The 27,962-nt window shown below is 41.9% G+C and overlaps 2 protein-coding genes across 2 annotated transcripts in view; both read right to left on the bottom strand.

Annotated features, from left to right (window-relative positions):
* Positions 1 to 12,492, bottom strand: part of LOC119651052 (inositol-trisphosphate 3-kinase homolog) — a 104,892-nt gene extending 92,400 nt beyond the window's left edge. Inside the window, exon 1 of the mRNA XM_038054381.1 lies at positions 12,474 to 12,492. The gene's annotated coding sequence lies outside the window, so the exon portion shown is untranslated. The remainder of the gene's footprint in view (positions 1 to 12,473) is intronic.
* Positions 12,493 to 17,888: 5,396 nt separating this feature from the next.
* Positions 17,889 to 26,709, bottom strand: LOC119651533 (very long-chain-fatty-acid--CoA ligase bubblegum-like). Its single transcript, XM_038055165.1, has 6 exons — positions 26,568 to 26,709; positions 26,415 to 26,516; positions 19,075 to 19,476; positions 18,722 to 19,022; positions 18,367 to 18,657; positions 17,889 to 18,309 (listed from the first exon to the last, which is right to left on the bottom strand). Exons 2-6 carry the CDS (start codon positions 26,438 to 26,440, stop codon positions 17,986 to 17,988), a joined length of 1,344 nt encoding a protein of 447 aa, XP_037911093.1. The 5' UTR covers positions 26,441 to 26,516; positions 26,568 to 26,709; the 3' UTR covers positions 17,889 to 17,985.
* Between the last annotated feature and the right edge of the window lie 1,253 nt (positions 26,710 to 27,962).

Genomic DNA, 27,962 nt, shown 5'->3' with positions numbered 1-27,962 from the left:
AAAGTAAGCTGTGCGAGGTTGTTTCATCTTTGTGTCTATATGTTTGTTCCAGGAAAAGCTTTTTATCTAGAGTTCCAGATATTTCACCTCTTCTGCGAATTAAAGAGTTGGTCTCCTCTCTTCTGGAAGGTAAAGTCCATCCAGTTTCCATATTTTTGTAAGTAATACCATTATGGTTCTATCTGGATTTACTGTCCCGTTCATAAGTGGGGTCAGCTCGTTGTGATTGGTCGCGCAATTTTGTTCTATGAGAGCGAGGCTTGTAAAACCCTATCCAACATTTCAAGTTACCCTTGTTTCGACTGGCCTTTTGGTCTTTTATCGTCAACTTCAATTTTTTGACCAATCTTGTCAAGTGAGTTCTCGTCAGCGCGAATTACGTGACCATACCATCGAAGATGCATCTCTCGCAGTTTTTCCACGATCGGTGCAACCCCACATCGATCGCGGATATGCTCATTTCGGATGTGATCTCCATTACCGAAAGACACCGTTCATTTTCTTGTATAGTCGGCCAACACTCACAACCATAAAAAGCGACAGGACGGACGACATTGTGGTCAATTTCAGATTTGAGAGGTTCGTTGATACGCCGATCACAAAAAACACCAGTTATGGAACGCCACTTCATCCAGGTAGCGCTAATGTGTGAGGCACTTGCGCAACGCAGTCCTTCGTTGGCTGATAACTTTGACCTGAAATATTTCAATCCCTCACTTCTGGACAATTCACTGCCACTGACAGTGACAGTGCCTGTTTCATAACAATCAGTCGTTAGAAATTCATTCATTCACGCACATTGGATGTCCGTGAGACCGTGTCTATAAACAGAATAAAGAGGAGTGGTGAGAGGGTGCTTCCTTGATGAACACCGACAGAGATATGGAGCGGTTCTGATACACCCGCAACACTTCAAATTTCACTTCTAATTTAATTAATTTAACCAAGCGCACGAGTTCTTCTAGGTGTTGTCGTAGAACATGCCAGATGAGTTCGTATGGCAGACGGTCAAACGCCTTCTTTAGATCCAGAAATGCAATGTGAAGATGGCGATGTTTCTCAAGGTATGTCTCCATTAGTAACCGCGCAGCGTATATTGTGTCAGCAGTTCAGTACATCTTGATAGACCCGGCTTAATTTACTATTATTTAAACGATTTCGCGGTTGTCAAGAATACGTTCAAAAGCAACCAAATCGGACAGTTACTTGAACATTCTACTGGACTACCTTTCTTTTTCCATTAAAATTGTCCTTACCAGACAGATAATGTTCTGCCGTCACCAGGAACCCGTTTGAAGAACTCACTAAGCCACAGTGTTCGCCTTCCAGAGCTCAGATGTGAAGTCGTCAGTTCCTGTTGCTTTCCCCAATTTTATCCGTACTTCCTTGACTGCAGTGGCACTGGTGGTGGGATTACTGCAAATGTCGGTAATGCCTCTGGAAGTGGAGCATTCCGTTGAAATCTGCTTGAAATATTCTCACCATATGTCCGTGGGGGCTTGTCGATTGGTAAGCAAAATACTCTTCTTGTCATTAACGCAACAGAAGTGTTCGATATCCTGTGCACGTTGGTGAGGGCTTTTGACAAGTCGATTGAGATTTCTCTCACCGTCTTGAGGGTCCAGTTTGTCGCAAAGGTCTTTGCAGTGTGCCGCTTGGGTGACAGCGATCTCTTTCTTTGCATTAGATTAGAATTTTTTGTAAATTTGCCAGCCTTTATCGAGAAACGTACGGTACACGAGCTTTTTTCACGCCATTTTAAAGCGAAATATCTCGGTTGATGAACCGCTTACCGGGCTTGGTGACCCCGAGCGTTCCATAGACCACTTTGTGGATCATACCTTTAACTTGATTCCACGATTCTTCCACGCGTAGAGAGATAATTTTTTCTTTCTTCTCAATCAATCAAATCAATTGGCCGGCGAACTCTAGGACGCACCCTACGTTCGCGTTACGAAATCACCTGAAATGGTGAAATCAAGCGGCTCCTCTCACATGATTGCATTTTCTAGTCCCACAAAGAATATCTTGAACATTCACATTACAAAGTTCAAGAGAACTCTCAGCCTTGATGAATGTCAGAACATATAGGGGGCCAATATAGACTCGGATCACTATCTCGCTGGCATGGTGCTCCGAGCTCGAATAACAATAACACCTACAACCCCCTCTGACAATCAGGTGAGAGTGAACACTGAAGCCATCCACAACATAACCCTCCGCGACAACTACGGACACCGCAATAACCGCAGTCAACAGAGGACCTGGAGATGTAGCATCAATAAATGGTCTTCACAACCACCTGAAGAACGTTATCATGGATATGGCGACAAAGATACTTGGCCCCAGTCGCAAAAGGAGTCGGAACGGCTGGTTTAATGATGAATGTAAGCTAGCAACGGAACGGAGTAATACCGCATACCGAGTAATGTTGCATTCTCAAAGAACGCGGGCACGCGCAGAGACTTATCACGAACTCTGTCGAGCGGAGAAGCGACTTCACAGACGGCAAAAGGAAGCCTGGGAGAACCAGAAAGTCTGTGAACTAGAAAAGTACAGGGAGCAATCGCACCAGGCAGGCAAGTTTTATCAACAAGTCAGCAGGATGAAGCCTTATACACCTCCATGCTCATCCTGCCGAGACAAAGAGGGAAATCTGATTTCCGACAAAATGGGCATATTGGAGCGATGGGTTGAGTACTTTGATGCGCTACTGAACAACCAGAACATCGGCGAGTTGTAGGTCCCGCCAACTGAAGACGACGGACAAATACTGCCACCACCAAGTATAGGAGAAACAGTCCGTGCAATTCATCGGCTAAAAAATCATAAGTCGCCAGGAGCCGATGGAATTACAACCGAATTGGTTAAATATGGAGGCGACCAGTTACACCAAGTGGTTCATCAACTTGTGCTCAAGGTATGGGACAGCGAGTCAATGCCTGACGATTGGCAACGACGCATTATCTGTCTCATACATAAAAAGGGAGCTATCACACAGTGCAGCAATTATAGAGGTATCACGTTGCTGACTACCATCTATAAGATATTCTCCTCTATCTTGCTAGGCCGGATAGCCCCATATCCCCACAACATCATCAGCCCATACCAAAGAGGCTTCACTCCAGGCAAATCAGCAACAGATCAGATTTTCTCTCTGCGGCAAGCGATGCAAAAACTGTTGGAATATGGACAACAGTTGCACCATCTGTTCATCGACTTTAAAGCCGCCTATGATAGCATAGCCAGGGTAAAACTGTACACGGCCATGAGAGAATTCGGTATCCCGACGAAATTAATAAGACTGACTAGGCTGACCCTGACCAATGTGCGAGGCCAGATAAAAGCAGCAGGATCACTCTCAAGACCTTTCGACATCAACAACGGTCTACGACAACGGGGTGCCCTATCATGCGTCCTCTTTACCCTCGCCCTCGAGAAAGTGATCCGTGATGCTGAGATGAATGCAAGAGGTACGATCCTCTTCAAGTCCACTCAACTACTGGCCTATGCTGACGATGTCGACATCATGGGAAGAACCACCCGAGACATACAAACTGCCTTCATCCAGATCGAGCAGGCGGCACAAGATCTTGGGCTGCACATCAATGAAGGCAAGACAAAATATATGGTGGCAACGTCAGCACCTCGGAAACTTGGGTTCTTAGCAAATTGCGTACTTTTGACGTGTTCGAGAGAAGAATCTTCCGAAGAATTTTTAGCCCCCTACTTGAGGATGGACGATTCCGTAGCCTACACAATGACGAAATCTATGAGCGATACCATGACCGGTTGTGGGTAAAATCCGGCTCAATAGGTTACGGTGGGTGGGTCACTTAATCCGTATGGATGAGGATGATCCCACCTGGAAAGGCAATAAGGGCAATATCTATGGTAGAAAAAGAAGACGAGGCAGACTCTGCTTAAGATGGAGCGATGGCGTAGGTCAGGACGCCAGACAGCTTTTAGGGATATCGAATTGGTGGACCTCGGCGCAAAACCGGGATGTCTGGAGTTCCTCATTTAGGCAGGCCTAGACCGGATACCGGTTGTTGCGCCGTTGATGATGAATGATAAGGTTCCTCAGGTGGTAGAATCCTGGCGGCGGCGGCGTTCGACTAGCACGTGGTCAATTTAGTTGAAAGGGTTTCGCCTGGAGGTGCCCATATTTGTTTACCGTCCGTTTTCCGCGCAAATCAGGTACTTCAACAACATTTCGTGCGACACTTCTAGTTTAGATAATTTGCTGTGACAATACTTCGAAAAAAGTATCGATGTCAAAACTGTTTAAAGAAATTCTGAGCTGGGAATTTTGATAATAAACATGAGCAAGAAGGTCAAAATGGCCTACCGAAATTGATAGCCACAAAAATTTTAGGCGCAATTAAATGAAACCGCCGTTGATGCAGCAAGTCGGGAAACCGGAAGCTGGACGATTAAGGTATGAAAGGTTTTATGTATTTCTCTTATAAAGCCAGAGTGTGCAGTTGTCCCGTTAGTATAATACCTAGCACGTAATATATGCATATATGATGTGAGGATATTCACTTTTGCATGATATTGACATGCGAGGTTTTGAATTTGCACTGAAGCGACAAACCTATTACAACTTTGTTTAGTAATAGTCTGATTTCCATCAAACTAGGTAGGGATCATGCTCTATATTATAACACATATTGCCGCAAGTTTGTGATCTCAGTAAAGTGGGATTGGGAGAGTGTAGTGTTTTTTGAGCTCCTATCAAGGAACCGATCCATTAGATTAATTCGAGAAGTGTTCTTGGCAATTGGACACTCTGAACGCATCTCTCACCGGGAAACACCCCCAGCCCTTGTTCCATCCTGATCATTTGCAACCCCACACATTAAGTGAAGCGTCAAACATTTTGAGCTTGGATGGTGCCCCGATCAGCTTACTCAATTAACTTTGCGTCAGACTTTCAGTTTGTTTCATTTTTTTTTCAAAAATCCTTGAATGGAGTAACGTAAAACTCAGATGAGGCGGTAAATCAGCACCTTCATTAGTTTTTGTCAATGAAGGCAAGTTCTTCTCTGAAAGGGAAATTATGAAAGCTCATCGAAAAATGGTAAAAAGGTCGTCGAATATTACTCTACATCTATTAACTATTCAATATATAATTTGATTTGAATAAATATTTGATTCTAGAATATTTTGATGCCCAGATTTTATGTAGATATTTTAATTTTTGTTGGGTGGGTAAGGAGAACGGGACTTTTATGCTTTATGTACGTACAATTTAGCTTCTCACTTTTTTACCCTAAAGCCTTTAACCTCCCTCGCCTCACTTCCCCACCACGCATGTAGTGAGCCTCTTTCCTTAAACTCCATACAAAGTCCACACCATTTACTGAATGCAAGGGATTCACAAACCTTAGGTTTAACCAATTTTCATGACGATGGTCTAGGTCGTTTCCCAGTAAATCGCTGCCTCACCTCTGCCCAGGGAGCAGTGTGACCGAAGCGGCTCGTAGATTTATACGCTCCCTTTTATTGTTCGCAAAATACAAAGATGCGAATTATATTCAACGTAAATCCGCCCACAGTTCGACCTAAGCTTAGTGAAAGCTAGACACTTTTTTTAGCAATTGGGGGAGTCCTAGGTCGGCATCCACTTAATGCCGGACCGGATGAAATGGAGAGTTCACAGAGATGAGGCAGCATCTGATGAGTTGCCTTTGCCCTAGTATAAAACCGTAGCCTTGTTCATCCTCTTTTACTTTTGAACCTTAGGGGTTAAATTCAAAAAGAGGAGTCCGTAGACCATAAAAATTGGTCCGGTCCGGCATCAAGTGGATGCGGACTTAGGACTCCCCAATTTTAAAAAAAATGTCCAGATAAGTCAGTGGTTAGGACACCAGGCGGTTGTATAGTTCAAATCTCAGTGGTCGCAGTGGAACTTGGTGTCAGATACCTGTCGACTCAGATTTAAATGATTTACCGGAGTCAAATAAGAGTAAATAATTACGGGAGAACACAATGCTGACCACCACTACAAAAGTATATCAAATTACAATTCCAGTTTATACTGTAGAAATACCAAAGAGTTGAAATGGATAGCCAAGCACCGAATAGTACATACTCCTACCTAGTTTTTGACTAAAAGCGTTAAGTAAACATAAGCGCCAATCTTACGAGAACTATCAACCCAATGTTTTTTTTTATCATAATGTATGTTATGGACGTGCCGTCGGACATACATAATCCAACGAAATATTTTTATGGGAATTATCATCATATTTCGAATTTGACTTAAAAGAATTATATTTAAACTTCAAATCTTCATTAATTACTATTTTAAATAGCAAACAAACATTTATCTATTCCAAATACTTTTGACTGTGATATATTTGCCTGGCAAATATAGGGGAATCGACGTCATTGCAATTAATTGTAATTGATAAATTGAAACATATTGAATTTTTATGTCTGAGCTAGACTATCAATTTTATCAATAAATTTTTAGGGAGCGTGGGTCTGCAGCATATACACATACACTATAGATACGTCTAATGGAAAGATATTAAGTGAATTTCCTTTTCGGCAAATATATGTTGTTGGAGAAAGTTAATAGGTTCAATAACCAATTGTTGATAAAATATGCGCGTTGTTTTGTAACAAAATGAGTGGAAGTGTTACTAGGCAATCAAATAAAAATTTTTCATTGTTTTCCAGTAGTTAGGTAGCTCTCTATGATGAGTCATTTATATGGGGTATTAGCAACTGAAAGGGAGTTTATGAGTCTACAATTGTGGGTTTACGAGGGAGTTTTGGGAGTTTGTTGGCATGTTAGAATGTACATACAGAAATTTTGATACGCCTAACTAACTATATGGATCGTAACGGGAGCCCAGATTTCAGACTAGAAGATAGGCGTTTAGTATTCGGATGACTCTGATAATATGAAAACCTGAGGCTAAGCGTTTTCAAATATGAAAGGTTTGTCTATTTCTTCTGTAAGAATATTTAAGTGCAGAACTGTTCCATTTACATATAGTGTGGTATGCCAGGCTATTCAATTTATGCTGATATTGCGTGTTTTCAATTTACACAAAAAGTTAAATTTGAACTACTATGGTATAAACTTTTCAATGTCAATCAATCATCGAACTTCGTAACATTTCGCTTTATACCATAGCCTATATTACTTCACGATTATGATACCAGGATGAACATAAGGGATGGTTTTCACTCAATTTCCCGAAAATATAGAAATACATATACTATTATTAAGTTTCATCATCTTCATCAACGGCGCAAGAACCGTATTCGATGTAGACCTGTCCTTAATAAGGAACTCCAGACACCTCCGTTTTGTGCCGAGGTTCACCAATTCAATATCCCTAAAAGCTGTCTGGCGTCCTGACTTACGCCATCGCTCCATCTTAGGCAAGGTCTGTCTGGTCTTCCTTTTCTATCATAGATATTGCCCTTATAGACTTGCCAGGCTAAATCATTCTCATCCATACGGATTAAGTGACCCGCCCACAGCAACCTGTTGAGGTGGATTTTATCCACAACCAGACGGTGATGGTATCGCTCATAGATTACTCTGGAAGATACATGTCAGAAACACTTGTCGAAAAACCACGAGGGCTCTGAGACTTGTAGATCCATAGCAGGAAAAAAATGGAGTTTGTAGCCCGAAGATATTAGTTTGGATATATCCTGCATTAGTAAGGCCCAATGATTATCCACAGAGCGGTAACCTGGGCAGGAAGAACCGGACTCAGTACACAAGCAAGAGAATTACATATGCTCCAAAGACTGACTTGCGTGTGTATCAGTGGGGCAATGAGGACATGCCCCACGGTATCCCTGGAGGTCCTTCTGGGATTAACCCCTTTCCATCAGCACATACAAATGCAGGTAAGGAGGGAAATATTCAGAATGGCCGGTGGTATCAGTGAGGCGGAGAGCTGCCTAAGTCGAATGAAGATTGATATTCTTTCTAGGCGGTATTCCGAAGTAATAAGACCAAGGGATAGCGTGACAACGAGGTTTTACTTCAATAAGAAATTTGAAACACGTTGGGGTAACAAGGCAAACTGGGAGCGCGTTGCTGCGACATATGGCTTAAAGCAGCTACTGATTACTTAGTACACTGACGGATCCCTCACAGTAGAGGGAGCGGGTGCCGGTGTCATTGGTTCAAGGAAAATGTACTTTGAGCCAATGGGCAGGTACATTAGCATATTCCAGGCGGAAATATATGCCATAGACAAATGTGCCTCCTTTAATCTGCAAAGGAACCACAGGGGGCATAACATAGCTATTCTCACCGATAGCCAAGCAGCGATCAAGGCACTTAGGTCCAACCTGGTGAACTTTATTTTTTTTTTACTCCAATTCGCCCTCAGCCCAACCACCAGTTTTGTCATTACGCACGGAATCTCACTACTAGTAGAGAATTTCATGTTCTGAATGGATTAAAGTAAAGGACAGTGACTGCGCCTAAACTTTTCGCAGTATTTGCCGGCGAATTACTCAACTCTTTCGAGTTTAATAAATATCCTAAAAGGTCCTTGGTTGCCTTTGCTGACGATCTGATAGCTTACACGGCACATAAGAAGGTAACCGAAGTGAAAGTTGAACTTCAGAAGATGTTCAATGATATTAAGTTCTTCACGAACAGTTGGCGGATGAAAATCAATGCGCAAAAGTATGAAACGATTCTGTTTCGAAATTCCTTGGCGTATGTCAGCAAGAACTTGAAAAGGAATTGGAGAGATTTCCACATTGTCGCGAACGAGGATAGCTCTGAGCGCATTCCTCTTAAGAAGTGCGTAAGATACCTGGGTGTGCGTCTTGACGACCGTCTCCCATTTAACGAGCACGTTAAAGTCGCGCTAGAAAGCGACCGCAGGGCATTCATGTCTCTTCGAAGACTCTTTTATGCTCCACATCTTAGCCGGAAGGTTAAGATTATTTGCTATCTTACTTTGGTTAGACCGGTGCTCACCTACGGGTGTGCTATCTGGTTTAATTTGAGTGCTAGCCAAATGGAGAAAATAAGGATCTTTGAAAGGAAATGTCTGCGTGCTTGCACGGGGCTTAATAGGATTGCTTCGTCAGCACTATGTAACTAATGAAGTGATGTATGCAGCTGCTGCTGTGCCAAGAATCGACACAGTTATCGTCAGATTGATTCGGAATCATATAGTGCGACCTGCTTCGCATGGTGAGAACCCTTGGGTTTCGCAGCCGTTCTACCAAAATGATGGGTATTTTGAGAAAAGTTTCACGACAGGCTTCATTCCTCCCGAAGCGTCCGTGTATCTTGACAGGAATGGTCTAATTCTTGATTCTGTCGGTGATCCGGTTATGTATCATATACATAAACACAAAACCTTATTAAAATCGGTTTACAGTCTGTCTGTCTGTCCGTCTGTCTGTCCGTCACACGCATTTTTCTCGGAGACGGTTATAGCGATTCACACCAAATTTGATAGAAAGGTGGGAACTGTGAACGCTCACGCATACAGTGAATTACACCCTTTTACGTCGAATTTAAGGGGGGGTCCCTATACATGCAAAAGAGGGGTGTAAAATTTTTTTTCATCAAATATAGTTATGTGGGGTATCAAATTAAAGGTCTCGATTAGTACTTCTCAAAGCCGATCTTAATTTTGACATTCGTTGGAAGGGTGGGGAGCGCGGGGGGTTGAAAGTGATCACTTCTTTAAGGGGGCCATTCTCAGAAACTACCAAACCGAAAAATCTGAAAAAAATCAGGAGGATGCCACTATATGGTGCCTGGGCTCCGAAATACCTTCCATGCCGATATCTGTTCAAATAAAGTTAATAATAGTATATTACTACAATTTTTTGTAATTGATTAGAAACCCCCCTTAAGTTCATCCTAGTACCATGAAATTTTGCAGTGATATAGGCTATAATATAGAGCATCATCTTACCAAGTTTGGTGGAAATTGCACTATTACTAACAAAGTTATAATACCTCAAATTTGTTGCTTCTTTGAAAATTGAAGACTATGAATGTCAATATCACCCGAAAGTGGATACTCTCACATAATATATGGATATATTACGTGCTACGTGCTAAGAAATACACAAAACCTTTCGTACCTGAAGCGTCCAGCTTCCGGTTTCCCGACTTGTTGTAAGCTGAAATAGGCTCTGTTTTGGAGCCAACAACCATGCGCAGATTTCATCGTCATAGCTGTTATCAGTTCTGATTTTCGATTTTAGATAGGATCTTTATTGTTTTCATTTGGCCAGGGCAATTCGATGTTGTTCGTTGTTTGGTTTTTGGGACTGACGTTGCAACCATGTACTTCGTCTTAATGTGCAGCCCGAGATCTCATGGCGCCTGCTCAATCTGGATGAAGGTAAACTGTACATCTCGGGTTCTTCTTCCCATGATGTCAATCTCGTCCGCGTAGGGCAGTAGCTGGGTGGACTTGAAGACGATGGTGGCTTACATTTACATCGGCATGGCGAATCACTTTTTCCAGGGCCAGGTTAAACAGGACGCATGATAGGGCATCCCCCCGCCGAAGACCGTTGTTGATATTGAATGGTCTCGAGAGTGATCCGGTTGCTTTTATCTGACCTCGTACATTGGTCAGGGTCAACCTAGTCAATCTTATCAATTTCGTTGGGATACCGAATTCTCTCACGACCGTGTACAGTTTGACTCTGGCTATGTTGAAGCGATGGCGGCTTTACGGTTTCTTACTAGGGCTGAGGCAAATCGTCAGACGCTGCCTCACCTCTGCCCTGGGAGCAGCGTGACCGTAGCGGCTCGCAGATGTTGAATGCTCCTTTTTATAATTCGTAGAACACGACATGATTACGAATTATATTGAGCGCAAATTCGCCTTATTGACCAGAGCTTGGCGCTACGGTCACGCTGCTCCCAGGGCAGAGGTGAGGCAGCGTCTGACGATTTGCCTCTGCCCTGGTAAGAAACCGTAAAGCCGCCATCGCTTCAGTTTTTTGAGAAGTTTGGGTGCAAGCCCTAAACGAGGGGTCCGTGGACCAGGAAAGAGGGAGTAGGTTGCTTCCCATTTGGTCCGGTCCTGCATTAAGTTGATGCGGACTAAGGACCCCATCATTTCTAAAACGAATATTTCTGGCTATATTGTCATAGTCGGCTTTAAAGTCGATGAAAAGATGGTGCAAGTGATGGCCATATTCTAACAGTTTTTCTATTGCTTGCTGAACAGAGAAAATCTGATCTTTTGCTGATTTGCCTGAAGTGAAGCGTCTTTGGTATGGGCCAATGATGTTCTGGGCATATAGGGCTATCCGGCCTAGCAAGATAGCGGAGAATATTTTATATATGATCCTCAGCAACGTGATACCTGTATGATATACCCCCTTTTTATATATGAGAAAGATATTGCCTCGTTGCCAGTCGTCAGGCATTGATTCGCTGTCCCACACCTTGAGCATCAGTTGATGATATTTAACCAATTTCGCTGTAGTTCCATCGGCTCCTGGTGACTTATGATTTTTAAGCCGGTGGATTGCACGGACTGTTTCTACTATGCTTGGTGGTGGCAGCATTTGTCCGTCTTCTTCATCTAGCGGTACTTCCAACTTGCCGATATTTTGGTTGTTGAGCAGTTCATCAAAATACTCAAACCATCGCTCCAATATGCCCATTCTGCCGGAAATTAGATTTCCCTCTTGGAGGTGTATAAGGCTTCATCCTGCTGACTTGTTGTTAAAACTTGTGCACCTGGTGCGGTTGCTCCCTGTACTTTTCTAATTCACAGACTTGTTGGTTCTCCCAAGCTTCCTTTTTCCATCTGCAAAGTCACTTCTTCGTTCGACCGGGTTCTTGGTAGGTCTCTGCGCGCAACATGACTCGGTATGCGGCATTCTTCCGTTCCATTGCTAGCTTAGATTCATCGTCGAACCAGCCATTCTGAGTTTACTTGCCACTGGGGCCAAGTATGTTTGTGGCCGTGTCCATGATAACGTTCTTCAGGTGATTGCGAAGGTCATTTGTTTATGCTTCATCGCCAGGAGCTCTGTTGACTGCAGTTATTGCGGCATCCATTTCTTATAGGTGTTGCGGAGGGCTGTGTTGTGGATGGCTTTAGTATTCACTCTCACCTGACTGTCAGAGGGGGAATATTTGAAAGTATGGAAATTGTCGAATCCGATTGTCATGTAAGTTGTTTCGGTTACTCAGGAGGTAAATATTACATAAAAAACTATTTGGAACCATTTGAATAAGACCACATTAAAAAAGCTCGTCGTATAGATGTCATACGAGATAACGCGAAGAAACCTCTTGAACTGAATTTCTATCGAGGCGGCTCGATTTTTATCGAAATTTTATTTTTATGAGAACACTATATATTGACAAACTTTCACAATTCACCTCAAATATTATTATTAGTTTAAATAAGTAATATTTATGATTTATGTAAATTTCGATTTCATAATTACAAATACAGATTGCAGACTGTACTCACATTTCAATGGAGATTTCTTCCAAATTATAATTTTACTTTTATAAGAACTCTTTATTTTGACAAAGCTGCACAATTCACCTCAAAATTACTGAAAGTTCCACTTTTATCAGTGTCTGATCTGCAGATGATAGCACGGAATTCTTCAAGTCGACAATCAAAAATCATCTACATTGTTATGTGCCAAATGAAAAAGATATCACCAACTCTTTCCTTGTACTATGTATCTTTCATCTTATCAAATTTACTCGGATGATTGTGTAAACATTTTACTTAATTTAGATTTGTTTGCACACGAGAGACGCATTCTTCACTCCTCAGCTTAAAACTGTACACGTAAGTATCTAAAGGATATGTGTAATAAATAATATTTAAGAACGTCTAAAAATTTCGATAAGTGGAGCAGACAGTAAATTTTCTTACTGGGGTTGATTTTGTGAAAAGAACCGGATCTTTGCTATTGCCTTTTTAAGGAATATCTCTGCAATTTGGAGCCTAAGCTAAACACCCACAATATTACCGTTGACTTCCTAGAATGAAAGATAACAAGGACCTTCTGTACATTATCTTGGATAATGCTCGGTCTGTTGAGGAAATTGGTTCGGTGACTACGTTGCAAAATATCATTAAATTTTTGTTCGCTATCTTATGATATTATATCATTCCACATAATTCTTGATGATGCTTACTTAAGGGGCTACATACAGTTACAGTTCTTTTTTCGACATGTGAAATGCTTATTAGAGGAATTTTAGTAATTCAATTAATATGTGAGCTGTGCTTTAAGAATACAAATTTAAAAATGGCAAATCAACGGCGGAGGCGTTTTTAGAGTTTTGTGTGTTTTTTCCTATCTCTCTGTCTGTCTGGCCGTCACACGCAATTTTTTTGGAGACAATTATGGCAATTGACACCAAACTTGGTGAAAAGGTGGGAACTGTGAACGCGGGGGTTCCCATACTCGCAAATGGGATGTGCAAATTTTTTTTCACTTAATATAGCCATGTGGGGTATCAAATGAAAGGTCTCGATTGGCACTTTGCGAAGCAAATTGTTAGAAAGGGGGGAAGTTCGGGGGGTCGAAATTGATCATTCATCATTCGGATCCATTCACAGAAATACTCGACGGAAAAAATCGTAGAAAATCAAGAGGCTGCCACTATAGGTACCTAGCTCCGAAATATTTTCCGTAACGATATCCTTTCAAATAAAGTTAATAAGAGTATACTACTATAATCTGCACTTAATGGCTGCGAAACCCCCTTTTTTCATCCTAGTGTCACGAAGTTTTGCTGTAACATAGGCTATAACATGAAGCATGGAGATTTTAGTGGAAATCGCACAATTACTAACAAAGTTATAATACGTCAAATTACTCTTTAATATTACCTTGCAAATTCAAGACTATAAATGCCAATATCAACCGAAAGTGAATATTCTCACATAATATATGCATATTCTAGGTGCAACGGAATATGGGACCAACGCACTCCCAAATGTTTTTGTATAACAAATACACAAAGCCTTTCATACCTGAAGCGTCTAGCTTCCGTCTAGTTATGTGTGAAACAAAACCTTATTAGCATTGAGTCTGTCTTTTTTTTATGCGTTGGAAGGTGGAAAGTTGAAAACCTACCGCTGGCTCCTGCCATACCGTTATGCGAGACTTTTACTCACTAAAATCACTTTCTCCTTCGCTTAACCCACTGACTGCCATTTCGGTATTACGTCGCGGGGCAGAATTGGTTGCGAACTGGTCAACTGGTTTAGATGAATCATCCCATCCTTTTGCCATTCTAAAATAGATCCTCTTCATGCTAATTGCAGACGATAGGTATAGGACTCGTCGATTGGAGATGATGGGTCTGCTATCGTACAGGCTTCTTCGTCTGATAAGCGCAGGACGTTTGCAATGCGTTCAATCGGTATGGAGCTTCGATTTCCCTTATATTTGCTTCCAACTTCAAAGACGGTGCCCAGACTGGAGCTGCATAAAGCAAGTTGGACATGACAACTCTCGAGATAGGGATTTGACGGCTTTGCCTAGGACCACTTATATTTGGTAACATTCTTGTCAACAATGTAGCCATCACGGATGCTTCGGTTCCTAAATTTTCGAAATGGGACTTGAATTTCAGTCTTTGGTCAACCGTGGCCTCTAGGTATTTAAGTGTTTTATGCGACTGTATGATTCGCTTGGTGATCAAAACTACTTCGGTTTTATGCTCTACGAGTGTCAGACCAGCTTCCTCTAGCCAAGACCTGATTTCAAAAATTGCCTTTTTGTAGATACTACGATCTCATCAATATCTTGTGTTTCAATTGCCACTCCGATGTCTTTTGCGAAGCCAATGATTGTCACTCCTTTGGGCAGTTATAACTTTAAAATTTCATCATACACAGGAGAGGACCGCGGACTGATCCTTGTGGAACCCCGCAGGTTGTTCTTTACATTTTATGTCCATCGTCCGAATCGTAACACAATATCTTCTACCGGAGAAATTCCATGACTATGTGCACTAGGTATTTAGGAGCACCCAGACTGTCATTCCATCGGCCCCTGGCAACTTATGGTTTTTAAGCTGATGGATTGTCCGTCATCTTCAGTTGGTTGGACCTCCAACTTGCGAATATTTTGGTTGATGAGCTGTTCATCAAAATACTAAACCCATCGCTCCAACCCATTCTGTCGGAAATTAGATAACTGTATACGGCTTCATCCTGCTGACCTGTTGGTAAAACTTCTGCCTTCTGCGCCTGGTGGGGTTGCTCCCTGTAGTTTCGAGTTCACTGATCTGTTAGTCCTCCCAGGCTTCCTTTTTTTGTCTTTGAAGTCGCTTTCCCGCTCCGCGAAACTCGCGATAAGTTTCTGCACGTGACCGCCTTCTTGAGAATGCAACATTCTTCCGTTCCGCTCATCACCATCAATATCAACGGCGCAACAACCGGTAATCCAGTCTATTCCTGCCTTAATAAGGAAATCCAGACATTCCCGGTTTGCGCCGAGGTCACACCAATTCGATATCCCTAAAGCTCTCTGGCGTCCTGACTTATGCGATCGCTTCATCTCAGCAGGGTCCTGCCTCGTCTTCTTTTTCTAACATAGATATTGCCCTTATAGACTTTCCGGGCTGGATCATCCTTACCCATACGGATTAAGTGACCCACCCACCGTAACCTATTCAGCTGGATTTTATCCACAACCGTTCCGTTCCATTGCTAGCTTATATCATCGTCAAACCAGCCGTTCCGACTTTTTTTGCGGCTGGGGCCAAGTATGTTTGTGGCGTGTCAATGATAACGTTCTTCAGGTGGTTATGAAGATCATTTCTTGATGCTTCATCTCCAGAACATATGTTAGCTGCGATATTGCCGCATCCATTTTCCCCCCTCATAGGTACTATGGAAGGGATGTGTTGTGAACGGCTTCAGTGTTCACTCTCACCTGATTGTCAGACGAGATTTTAGAGCGGTGTTGTAATTCGAGTGCGGAACACTATGCTAACGAGATAGTGAGATAGATCCCCTTATATATTTTGAAATTCATCATTCAGTAACTTGGTCAATTTGGTTGAAAGTGGTACCGCCTGGAAAGGTCCACGTATGTTTGTTCACCGCTTTTTGCGCAAACCAGGTACTTCTAATAATCATTTCGTGCGATATTGCTACTGAATAATCCGTAGTCCGTTATCATTGACGTATCCTCTGAATAGGGGCTTGATCCCTACTTGATTGTTGAAATTTCCAAGTATGATTTTGATATCATACTTGGGACAGGCTTCGATGGTCCGCTCAACTGCCTCGTAGAAGGTATGCTTCTCCGATTCTGCAGTTTCCTCTGCGAAGGCGTGAACGTTTATGAGGCTTATGTTTTTAAATTTGCCTCGCAGAGGCAGAGCGCATGGCCTTTCGCATATATTTTCAAAGCCGATAACAACAGGTTTCATTTTTTGGTTGACTAAGAAATCTACTCCGGCCGCTATAACCTATTGTGTAGTGACTCTTCTCTAGGAAACCGGTCCCTGTCCGGCACATCTCTTGTAACGCTTTAGATTGGGACAGGGTATCGTCTAGCTACTGAACAACATTCGGTCTGCACAGAGAGCGCACGTTCTATGAGGAAATACGCAAATCGTTATTCCATTTTCGTTGCCGTGTTCGTCATTGTAAAATCCATCCTGTCGGAGGCTCATTTTGTGGCTTTGTGACATCAGTTTTCCGTGTAGGGTTGTCAGGCCTACCTATTTGGAGTGTGGAATGCAATCTCGAAATTAGTGACGGTCAGGTCCGCAATGATCTGAAAGATGATTTTAACTAACATTTTCACGACATCAAGAAGCGTGGTGTCACTGAGGACAGGTGCCCTACTTCAGAATCTTAATGATGGTCCCTTTACTGCACTTATTGGAAAATCTCAGAGTACCAGCATTTGCAGCAACGAGTGAAGGAAGAAACTCTGAAGAAACTTCAAAAGGCGTAGGGAAAAATTGAGTGCGTTGATGACTCTTAACTTCTGTTTAGTGGAACAGTTCGTATCTGAATATTCAGTGGCTTACCATATAATCCACTTGAGGCAAAATTTTCTTTCACCGCTTCAGCTATTCATCATCGTGAATGAGAAGCCTACCGTCAACTTCTCTCACAGGACCACTTGTGAAGCTGTTTCGTAATGCAGTATGCGGTGGCGATATCGTTACTATTTGCGGAAACTTCTGTTTCACTGACCAATTCAATGTTGATATTCATTTTATTATGGTACATTACAATACATACACTTCTTGTGCTTTTTCATGCTAATGGGGCTCCAGCGCCTTGCATTCACCCTTATTTTTAGCCATCAATAGAGCTCTCGGCTTCTTACATTGATCGATCCGCTTCCATGTCTCCACAGTCAGCCTGGCCTTCGATGTCTTTTTGGAACACTTGTTTGTGATGGTGGTCCAGTCCTCGTCAATATTCTTACGTGGGTTTTTTAGAGTTTATGTCGCTGTTACAGTAAGAAAATTCTGCCTCTGCTAGACGTCAGCCGAATTGTGCAGACGCCCGCATTGGTCTCGAAGCCCCATGCTTAGCTGCCATGCGACCAGATGCAGTCGCGATCGCAAGCGGAGGTAAGTAATCATTATATGATGGTCCTTTCAAGGCCAATTTCAGTATGTCTTTTGTTTGAGTTGTTATACTCCTTAACCTGGGCCGACATCTTTCAATCAAGACCATGTCAGAAATCGGCTTCCCAAATCGTCGGGGCTTGTAATAGTCAAGAGCGCTAATTTCTGCTTCTGATTGGCTTTCCAGATTACAAGAGCACAATGCCGGCAGGAGGAAAGGTATCACTTTTCATGATAAGCAGCACATTTTTTAAAAGGGTTCTTAGGCGCCAACTCACAAGGAGTAGAATACAATCTTTGGACAAAGTTCCTGCTTACAAATTGTTTTTTTTTTTTTATTTAAACTTAAAATACATTTTTTTCCACTAACACGATATAATATATAAGTACGGATAGAACATCAAAATCTATTTATAAAGTTGTTCAATTACGTGACTATATTTCCCAAGCACAAAGCTTCTTTTTAGCTTGAAGGTAGGTCCAAGTTCTCCTGTGGGCACTGAGAAATCTTGAGGAAGAATGGCAAACTTTTGTATCTTTTGGGCGTTTGAGATTGCATTTTTGTTGGCTCTAGCAATACCGTCTTCAATCGCTTCCAGCACAATAGGACAGGGACCCGCATCTAAGATTTCTTGAACAGTAGTGTAGGACACATTCAAACCAGCTAACCACTCACGTACTACTGGCAGCAGTTTATCGCTAGGCATGCCCGTATCAGGATTAGTTTCAACCTAGAATGGAATTTGCTTTGAATATGAAAGGTTTGAAAGAACAATACGATAAAATACCTGGAATGTGAGAAGTATAACGAGATATTTTCTTTTCTCCCCTACAAGCAGGGCGTTGCTAAGAACTGGTAGTTCCTTTTTAACCAAATTTTCTACATGAACTGGTGGTACGTTTTCGCCTCCGGCGGTAATGATAAGTTCCTTTGAACGACCTGTGATGTAGACATATCCCTTGTCGTCTATTGTTCCTAAGTCGCCAGTGTGTAGCCAACCATCTTCGTCAATCGTTTCTTTGGTCTTATCTGGATCGTTTAAATATCCCATGAAGACTGATCGTGACTTCAAACAAATCTAAATTAAGGGTTAAAGAATATAATGGTTTTTTTCATGTAAAACATTCCAGGCAAATTCATACTTCACCAACGCCGTTGTCATCTGGATTATACACTTTTGTAGCGATGTCCACGAGGGGTTTTCCAACTGTCTGAACATTAGGATCATCTCGAGTTGCCATACAATGTCCCCCGGTCGATTCAGACATACCGAATACCTCACTGAGTGGTATATCTATGCTCATAAAGAATTTTTTTATCTCATTTGATACAGAAGCTCCGCCGATCAAAGCGATTTTAGCTTGATCCAATCCAAGCGAGTGTTTAATTTTGTTCAGAACCAGAAATTTTGCAATTTTATATTGTAACGAATCCGATTGTTTCCTGTAAAAACACTTTGAACTTTTTGAATTTTAAAATTTGCTGTAATCGTTACCCTTCCATTAGGTTCATGTAATGACTCAATGCTGTACTTCGGGCCCAATTCAGTAAGGCCTTTTTGACAATTGGTAGTTGAGACTCAACATTTATCAACCGCTCGTAGAATTTCTCATATACTCTTGGTACACCTATGAATCGAGTTGGGTGTACTTTATTCAAAGTTTTGACAAGTGATCCTTTCAAGGCATCCCTATCGGCAAAGTATACACACCCCCCGTAAGAAATTGATAAAAACATATCCATCATCTGAGCAGCAATGTGACTCAGAGGAAGATAGGATACCGTTGACTCTTGACCAGAAACAATATTACCGAATCGTTCTTCAATAACTTTGACGGTCCCAGGTGATGTTGTCATGAGAAAGCATCGCGCCTTTCGGAAATCCAACAGTTCCAGACTGAAATTAGAGAAATAAAAGAAAACATATGTATAGAATTCAATAAGAGAGAACACTAATTTGAGTTTCCTCTGACAATCTGATGAGAGTGAATAATAAAGCCCCATCCCTAACAAAGTTCACCACAACACTTATAAGGGGGAACATGCCTTGGTGATGGACCGTCGACCAGGCCTGAAGAGAGAGGGGTCGAAGGAGAGGATTTACTCAGGGCCCGAAATTTTCTCTCGAAACGCGATTCTCTCTACGATCCTGCCATCGATAAATGATATTCACGACCCCTTCAAGGGACTTTATCATGAATAAGGCAATAAATATATTTGGCCCAGTTGGAAAAAAAATATAGTGACTGATTTGAAAGTGATTGTAAATTAACAACGGAAAGGAAGATTGCCGTATACCGAGCAATGCAGCATTCAGGCACAAATAGAGACAAAATCTGTTAAACGAAAAGTAATTTCACAGACGAAAAAATAAAGCTAGGGAAAATCAACAGGTCTGTGAACTTACCACCAGGTGGTTATTAGCCGAAGCCATCGCTAAGTATCATCAATAGGATATTCTCCACTATCTTGCTAGGCCCTAATAGTCCTATATGCTCAGAGCATCATCGGCCCATATCACAGAGGCCTTGCTCGAGGCAAATCAGCAGGAGATGACATTTTCGCTCTGCGATAAGGCCATGGGATTACTATTGGAATATGACAATGACTTTCTCAAAAATATGGCATTGTCGATTATTCCGATCTAAATGAGCAAGTAAGGTAGGTAGGCAAATACGGTTAATGAATGAACCAATCTGGAAGCACAGAAGCAACTACGGGCTGTAGTACTGTTCAAACAGTTATTTGCTTCTGCAGGTATTTGTGTATCTGCATCCTAAACATTGAAAGCGTGTAATTCCTGATTGAAAAGTATCGCTCATATTTTAATTTCAAGCCTGAGAAAGGCGAACATATCAAATGCGTGTCGTCTTTTCCTTTTTATTACATCGCACAAACCGATCGTTGAACCCAGCAGCGGACTAAGAGCACTGCTTTTCAAAATTAACAAGCCGGAAAACCGGAAGCGCTTCAGGTATGAAAGGTTTTTGTATATTTCCCTTTATAAAGAGATTTGAGTGTACATTTGTCCCATTAGCATGTTGCACGTAAAATATGCATATATTATGTGAAAATATCCACTTTCAAGTGATATTGACATTCATAGTCTTGAATTTGCAGAGGAGTGACAGTTTTGACCCAGTATAACTTTGTTAGTAATAGTTCGATTTTCACCAAATTTGGCAGGATCATACTCTATGCTGTAGCCTACATTGCTCCAAGGGGGTTTTCCTGTCAATTACTAACAATTATAGTAATGTACTATTATTAACTTTATTTGAACAGGTATTGGTGTGGAGGGTATTTCGGAGTACCATATAGTGGCAAGCCCCTTGATTTTTCTTCAGATTTGTCGGTTGAGTAGTTTCTGAGAATGGTTCGTTAAAAAATTAGCTCTTTCATCCCACCGCACTCCCCACCTTTTCAAAAAATGTCAAAACTGAGATCGGCTTCGAAAAGTACTTACCGTTACCGTTCCGATGCTTGTAAAATAAAACTAGGTAGCTTTCTCCTACTACAATATATTTGAATAGTTAGTAAATACGTATTTCGGGAGCTCTCTTACTCCCTTCTTCCTCAGTAGTCAAGCTTAAGTAGCTTAAATACTGAGGAAGAGAGTATGTAGCTCTCGATATACGTATTTACCAACTATGCAAATATATTGTAGTAGGAGAAAGCTACCTAGTTTGATTTTTACTAACCGAGACCTTTAATTTGATACTCCACATGACTATATTTAATGAAAAAAAATGTACATCCCCCTTTTGCATGTATGAGGACCCCCTTTAGATTCAACGTGAAAGGATGTAACTCACTATATGCGTGAGCGTTCACAGTTCCCACCTTTCTACCAAATTTGGTGCCAATCGCTACAACCGTCTCCGAGAAAAATGCGTGCGACGGACAGACAGGCAGACGGACAGACAGACAGTAAACCGATTTTAAGAAGGTTTGTGTTTGTGGTGGACAGATGGGAACTATGAAATCCCACGCACCAGTTCAAAGGGGGGCTCCCCATACATGCAAAGGAGGGATTAAAAAAAATGTTCACCCAATATAGTCGATATTAAATGAAAGGTCCCGATTAGCACTTTCCGAAACTGATATTAGTTTAGTCGTGAATTGAAAAGTGCGCGAGTGAGGAGCCAAAAGTACGCACTTAAAGTGAGACAGGACTCATTTTCGGAAACTACCCAACCTAAAATCCGAGAAAAAACCAGGGTGGCGCGCTTAGATGAAATCTAGGCCTCGAAATATGTCCCATTCCGATATCTGCTCAAATAAATAGTATATTACCAACTTTTAGAAATTGAATGAAAAACTTAAGGGGAAGTTCATCCTAGGTGTACTAAATGACAGCCTCGTGCATACACATGCAAGTTCTATGAAAACCCAACTATTAGTGTCAAAGTTCGTGCGAATTAACAGCATCCTAAGCCTTACAAATAAGATGCTGACGTCATAATTACAAGAATAATGGACATTTGAGTGAAATATTAAAATTCCATTCAAGAAGAATCTAATTGTCCCAAGCCATTTTTATATTTGATGTAGGTTAAATCCTTGGCATTTGTTAAGAATATTAACTCAGAGTGTGAAGCGTATGAGGTTGACTATTATCAATACAGAGCTTTCCATCAAATGATTTATTTAGATCGCTCTCTAAAAAATATGTAACACGGAACTGTCATGCACTCATCGCTCCTTACATCTTCTTCTTTTTCTTCGCCTTTATCCCGTTCACAATCGGGGATCGGCTCATCGTGATCAGTTTCGCATTTTATTTATCAAATGCCTGATCACGATGTAATCGCGAGGCCTTTAAATCCTCATCTAGCGTATCAAGCCCCCGTTGAACTGAATTCTCGTTAGCGTGAATTACATGACCATACCATTGAAAAGGCCTCCCTCGCAGTTTTCCCCCAAATCGATCGCGGATATTCTCATTTCGAAAGTGATCAAAACGTGTCACGCCATCAGTGTAATGCGACATCTTCGTCTCCATTACCGCAAGACGCCGTGTATTGTCTTTTATAGTCGGCTCTGAACTATAGAGAGCGGCAGACGGACGACATTGCAGTAAATTTTAGATTTGAGATGTGCGTTGATACGTCGATCACAAAGAACACCAGTTGTGGAATACGACTTCAACCAGGTTGCGTTAATGCGTGAAGCAATTTCATTACGCAGTTCGCCATTGGCTGATAGCATTGACTCGAGATATTTAAATCGCTCAGTTCTGGCATTTTTTTTTTGTGGTAGGGTAGGTGAATGCATTTACGCACACAGTGTTCGGTACGTCGTCGGACTACCAACTAAACACCTCTCCATCATCAGAGAGCTAGCCTGGAACCGTTTGTTACATTACTTCGGGCTAGTCCCCGAACTCACCCGCCTTGGGGAGCCTTCAAATCTGGGAATTACTTTCAACTCCAACGGGAGGGGAGAGGAGGAAGGGAACTGTCAGTTCAAGGAACCCCCTGCCATCCGGCTCCTCTACCGGTCGAGTTCTATCTTCTTAGCAACGAGAAGAACCCGAACGTAATGGGCAACACGATTCCACCTACCAGCAGTCCTCAGCATCTCTTCGACAATGTTGTCTGGGAAGAGATCCCCTGTGTTTAAATGGAGCTACTGACGAACCCCATCCCACCTTCCACAGAACCAGTTCTGGCAATGGCAGTATTTAAATCGCTCAGTTCTGGCAATGTCAGTAACCTGCCCAGAACTGAGCGATTTAAATATCTTGAGTCAATGCTATCAGCCAACCGAGAACTGCGTTATTCTCCTCACATAGGGAAACACAAAACCTTTTATACCTCAAGCTTTCGGTTTCCCGACTTGTTAAGGTATCGTATAAAACAAAACCTTACTATAATAGGTTTAATGTCTGTCGGCCCGTCGATCTTTAATTCTGTAAGCAGACGGAAATCTTCAGAAGACTGGCCTCGACACAGTGTGTGGGAATTTTATCACCTAAAACCACCACCGACTTCCGTCTTGCCTCGTGGAACCACCACTAGATATTATATCAATGGGCGATTATACCTCAGGTTAACTAAGTCTGCTTTCTTATATTTGCGGCATTTATAACTTCATCGTTTCGATTATGGAGTTAGCATTCTCCAGGGAATTACATAAGCTCCAAAGGCTGGCTTGCGTGTGTATCAGTGGGGCAATGAGGACATGCCCAATGGAATCCCTGAAGGTGCTTCAGGGCACAGTAGTTCTTCAAGGACGCGGTGCGACTTTCCCTCGACAGAATAATAATAATAGCATTCTCCTCTCAAAATTTTCCGGTGATAGTATTTCAGTTTCCTCTGTGCTCCTTCCACGAATCTCAAGCATTGGGAGAATACTTGCGCTGGGTCTTCCGGGACTCCATTGCAGTTTGGAAATCAAATGCAGTGATCAATTTAAACCTATAGAGGTGCTGACGGTATATGTGAGAAACTCGGTTAGATTATAATTGATTTTCCCATGCTTTGATTCCAGCCACTCCCCGGTGGTAAGCATGAACCTATGTGCCCTTTTTTGAATGATTCCTGCTGCCTTTTTATAGATTTCTCCCTTTCGGCTGCGATAAAGGAGAGATGGACTTGATGATGTCAGTTGATAACGTTCCTGAGATGACGAACGCTGCATCATTTGAGCCGGTCCTGGAGGCAGAACATACCCTTAGGGCTGTTATTTTGCGAACCGTACTCAGTTTATGTGCCTAATGTAAAGCATGCAGTGCTCTCTTTTTGCTAAAACCATTCTCGCGGTAGATGATTATTGTAAGTATACTTTATGTGCTGCTTAAAAATTGAGCTTTGCATCTATCATCACTTCCTAGTATTCGACAGAAATGATATGACTCCCAATCCTAATGCCAATCTCTTAGGGCTCTGGGCGATGAAACCGCTTCCGCCTTCCCTCGTAAGACGGTAGACAACAAACTAGGATTTTTCCGGCCGAGAATATTTTTTTCGCTGATCTCACTAGTACTTGCAAAGCAATAGGCTCAAACCCTCTCCCCAACTTTTTACATCCAGTGCAAATTTCTCCTCTAGATGTCAGTTTGTCGAGATCTTTGCCTTATATATAGATCACATGTTTTTGGGCCTGCAGTTTCGCCGAAGCTGCATTTTTCAACTCAAACACAAGATCGCTTTTCAATGCTCTTTGAATTTTGCTAACATTTCCGTCGGCCGAAACAACGGTGGGTTGAGAAGACGACGCTTCCTTGATGAACATCAACAGAGACACGAATCGGTTCTGATACACCCAACACCTTCGAACTTTATTTTTTCGAATCGTGGTAGAGCAATTGAATCCAACGCACGAGTTCCTCTGACACTAAGTGTTGTCGTAGAGCATACCAGATGAATTTGTGTGGCACACGGTTAAACGCTTTCTCTAGATCCAGAAATGCAATGTAAAGAGAGCGATACTTCTCAGGGTACTTCTCTTTAGTAACCGCGCAGCGTGTATTGCGTCAGTAGTTTCGCAGTTTTTAGCAAATCAGGCTTGATTCACGGTTATTTCAACGATTTCGCAAATACGGTTGTGTTCAAAAATTTTCATGGTATGGGAAAGTAACCGGATCGGACTATAATTAGAACATTCTGCTGGACTACCTTTCGTTTTCCATATTGGAAATGTGGTACTTTCTTGCCAGTCATATGACGGACAACTTTTCTGAACAACCCGATTAAAGAATTCATTGAGCGACAGTGTTGGGTCCCAACTCTTCCCCTTGCAGAGCTCAGATGCGATGTCGTCAGGTCATTTTGCTTTCCCTGATCTCATTCCTTTTATTGCTTCCTCGATGACTGCGCTGACAGGTGGAACTGGTCCAAATGTCGGCAATGATTGCGGAAGTGGAAGATGAGCAAATTCTTCAGTTGAGATTTGCTCAAAATATTCTCGACATCTACCTGTCACGGCTCGACGATTGGTAAGCAAAGTACCGTTCTTGTCATTAACGTGACAGAAGTGTTTGATATCCTGTGTGCGTTCATTTCGGCTCTGGCAAGTCGATACAGCTCACTTTCGCCATTCCGGTTGGTTTTTATAAATTTGCCAATCGGCGAGCGTTTTATCGTCGAGAAACTTGTGGTGGAGGCGCATCTTTCCAAGACCCTCATTTCAACATCATCATTTCAAAGCCAAACCAACCTTGGTGACACTGAGGATTGTAGAGACCGCTTTGTGGATCGTATCTTTAATTTGGTTATACAATTCTTCCACATTCATGATGATTGGTAATCGCGTAAGTGAGATCATTTCTTCTTTCTTCTCACGAGATCGCTACCATTTAATGCAGATTGCTCTTTCTGGAGTTCTGGGAGAATTCGCACCTTTATTCTCTTCTTGTTCTTTTTTTGTTAACCATCTTGGTCCATCCACCATTTTCGTTCCCCTTAGGTTGCCGAGTGCCAGTAATTTGAGCAGCAGTTCGCTCCCCCTTCTGTACTTTAAGTTTCATTCTTCGGAACCGCTAGTGTGCTTTTTTCGTCTTAGGCGCCTGTAGATCCCCGAGAGGATCACCATCTGCCTCCCGCAATTTATTGTTTGGTAGCAAGTCGATGACACTACGGTTAGGTGTCCCTTGGGTGGGCTTTGACACTATTGGGACGTTAAGTCTTGGTTCGTCCTTGGGACTTCTTCCTTCCTCTTGTCACAACCCCGTACTTTCATAAGAACCCATTGAAAAACATTTGGAAATGTTTAATTTATCCAAGAAATGGATCAAGTTATTTTTCTGCTGAGAAAACATATTTTCCAGAAATCCCATTATTGCCAAATGAAAGAATATGTAATCAATGTTTAGGAAATACTATTTCTTACGGTATATATGAGACTGCAGCACTCATTTACGGCAATATTGTTGATCCTCAGCATAAGTTCTTCATTTAAATCATTGGTATCCACTTCGTCCAAATCGGACCACTGAAAAAAAAATGTTATTTTATCTTGGCAAATTTCACATGAAAAGCTCACTTTGTAGTATCCATCTTCAATCCCAATATCGGTTTCGAAGGGCCCATTTATCTGAACAACAGTTTTCAAATTTGGTAATCTGGACCAAATTTGTCGGATTTTCTGCATTTGTTTAGAGTCATCCACAACCAGAATTCTGGATTGCGAGGTGTTTAATATATGGAAAATTGCTTCAGGCGAATTGGTAGTATAAATCCCAGTAATAATTCCTCCTGCGTGAATAGCCGCTAGTTCAGAGTAAAACCATTCCGGGCAATTGAAGGATATCACAGCAACAGTGTTGCGGGGCTGCAAACCCAACTTGATGAAAGCCTTAGCAATGTGATGCACTTTGGCTTGATACTGCCTATGGTAACAAAAAAATTAAATAATACAATCTAAATCGTAATCATAAATTAGCTAAATCAAACTAACCTGTAATTCAGAGTCTGCCATTGACTAGACTCATTCTTGAAAGATAATGCTGGGTTGTCTGGAAATTTGTTCACGGTTCTGTTGAATAATGCTGGGATCGTAATCGGTGGCTGAGATGCATATGGAGATGAACCCAGTCGTAACTTCACTGGCTCGCAGACGTCTGCTGTATATTCGTAAAGTGCTGGTCGTACGAAAGATTCTGCTTCAGGCATTTTGCTTGCTTATCTAGCTTTAGTATTGCAAGTTATGACCCAGCTTTACATAAAAACTCCGAGTAGTGTAGTGCTGTAAAGAAATTAAAAATACACAAAACCTTAAAAAAGATGTAGTGGAATATTCAGGTGTTATGAAAGTCAGTTTCGCTAGAGAGTCCTCAGAAACTGTACTGTCCTATCACTGATTTACATGAGATGGCTCTGAGGTGATTTACTAATCTTCTATATTTATCAATAGTTCCTTTTGCCTTCCAAGCGATCCCTTCATCAGTTTCGATCGCCAAAAATATATCGCAGCTTCGATTTAAGAGGTAGCGGTAATATGTAGTGGATCAAGAGGGTTTTGAAGGGATCTGTAACAATAGTTTATCAATCACGAGGGCGGACTGAGATCTTAGCAAAAAAGGTTTTTACAAGCCTGACTACTTCCAAATGCAGCCTGCCAAAAGTGCCTGTTAACATGCACATAATTCCTTAAGTTTGTCATTCCCATTTGGGTTTTCAGGACACAGGGGCAAGTATTGCGGAAGCAGTAAGCTTAAATTCGAGACCGAAGTCTCGTTTACTTCTGGCCGACTATACAATAATACTGTGTCATAAAGGGAAGAGCAATGTTCTTCGGAGTCCCAACACTTTACCTTGCTTACCTCAACCCAACTAGAGTTCAGTCTCTACTGTTGAAATTTGAACATTTTGGAGAGTTTCGACACCGCTGTCGAGGAATGTTCGCAGAATCAAATCATAATCCCTTGACGAAAAAAAA

This window comes from Hermetia illucens, chromosome 3 (assembly GCF_905115235.1).
Source record: "Hermetia illucens chromosome 3, iHerIll2.2.curated.20191125, whole genome shotgun sequence".
In the NCBI taxonomy this organism is placed as follows: Eukaryota; Metazoa; Arthropoda; class Insecta; order Diptera; family Stratiomyidae; genus Hermetia; species Hermetia illucens.
This window is presented reverse-complemented; position numbering and strand designations above follow the sequence as displayed.

Excerpts from the sequence above, each read along its gene's own strand:
- LOC119651533 (XM_038055165.1), bottom strand. The coding sequence starts at position 26,440 with ATGAGTGCTGCAGTCTCATATATACC. Across the intron at positions 19,477-26,414 it reads GCTGCAGTCTCATATATACC|TCTGGAACTGTTGGATTTCC; the intron begins GTAAGAAATAGT and ends CTCTAATTTCAG. Across the intron at positions 19,023-19,074 it reads TACATGAACCTAATGGAAGG|GAAACAATCGGATTCGTTAC; the intron begins GTAACGATTACA and ends GTGTTTTTACAG.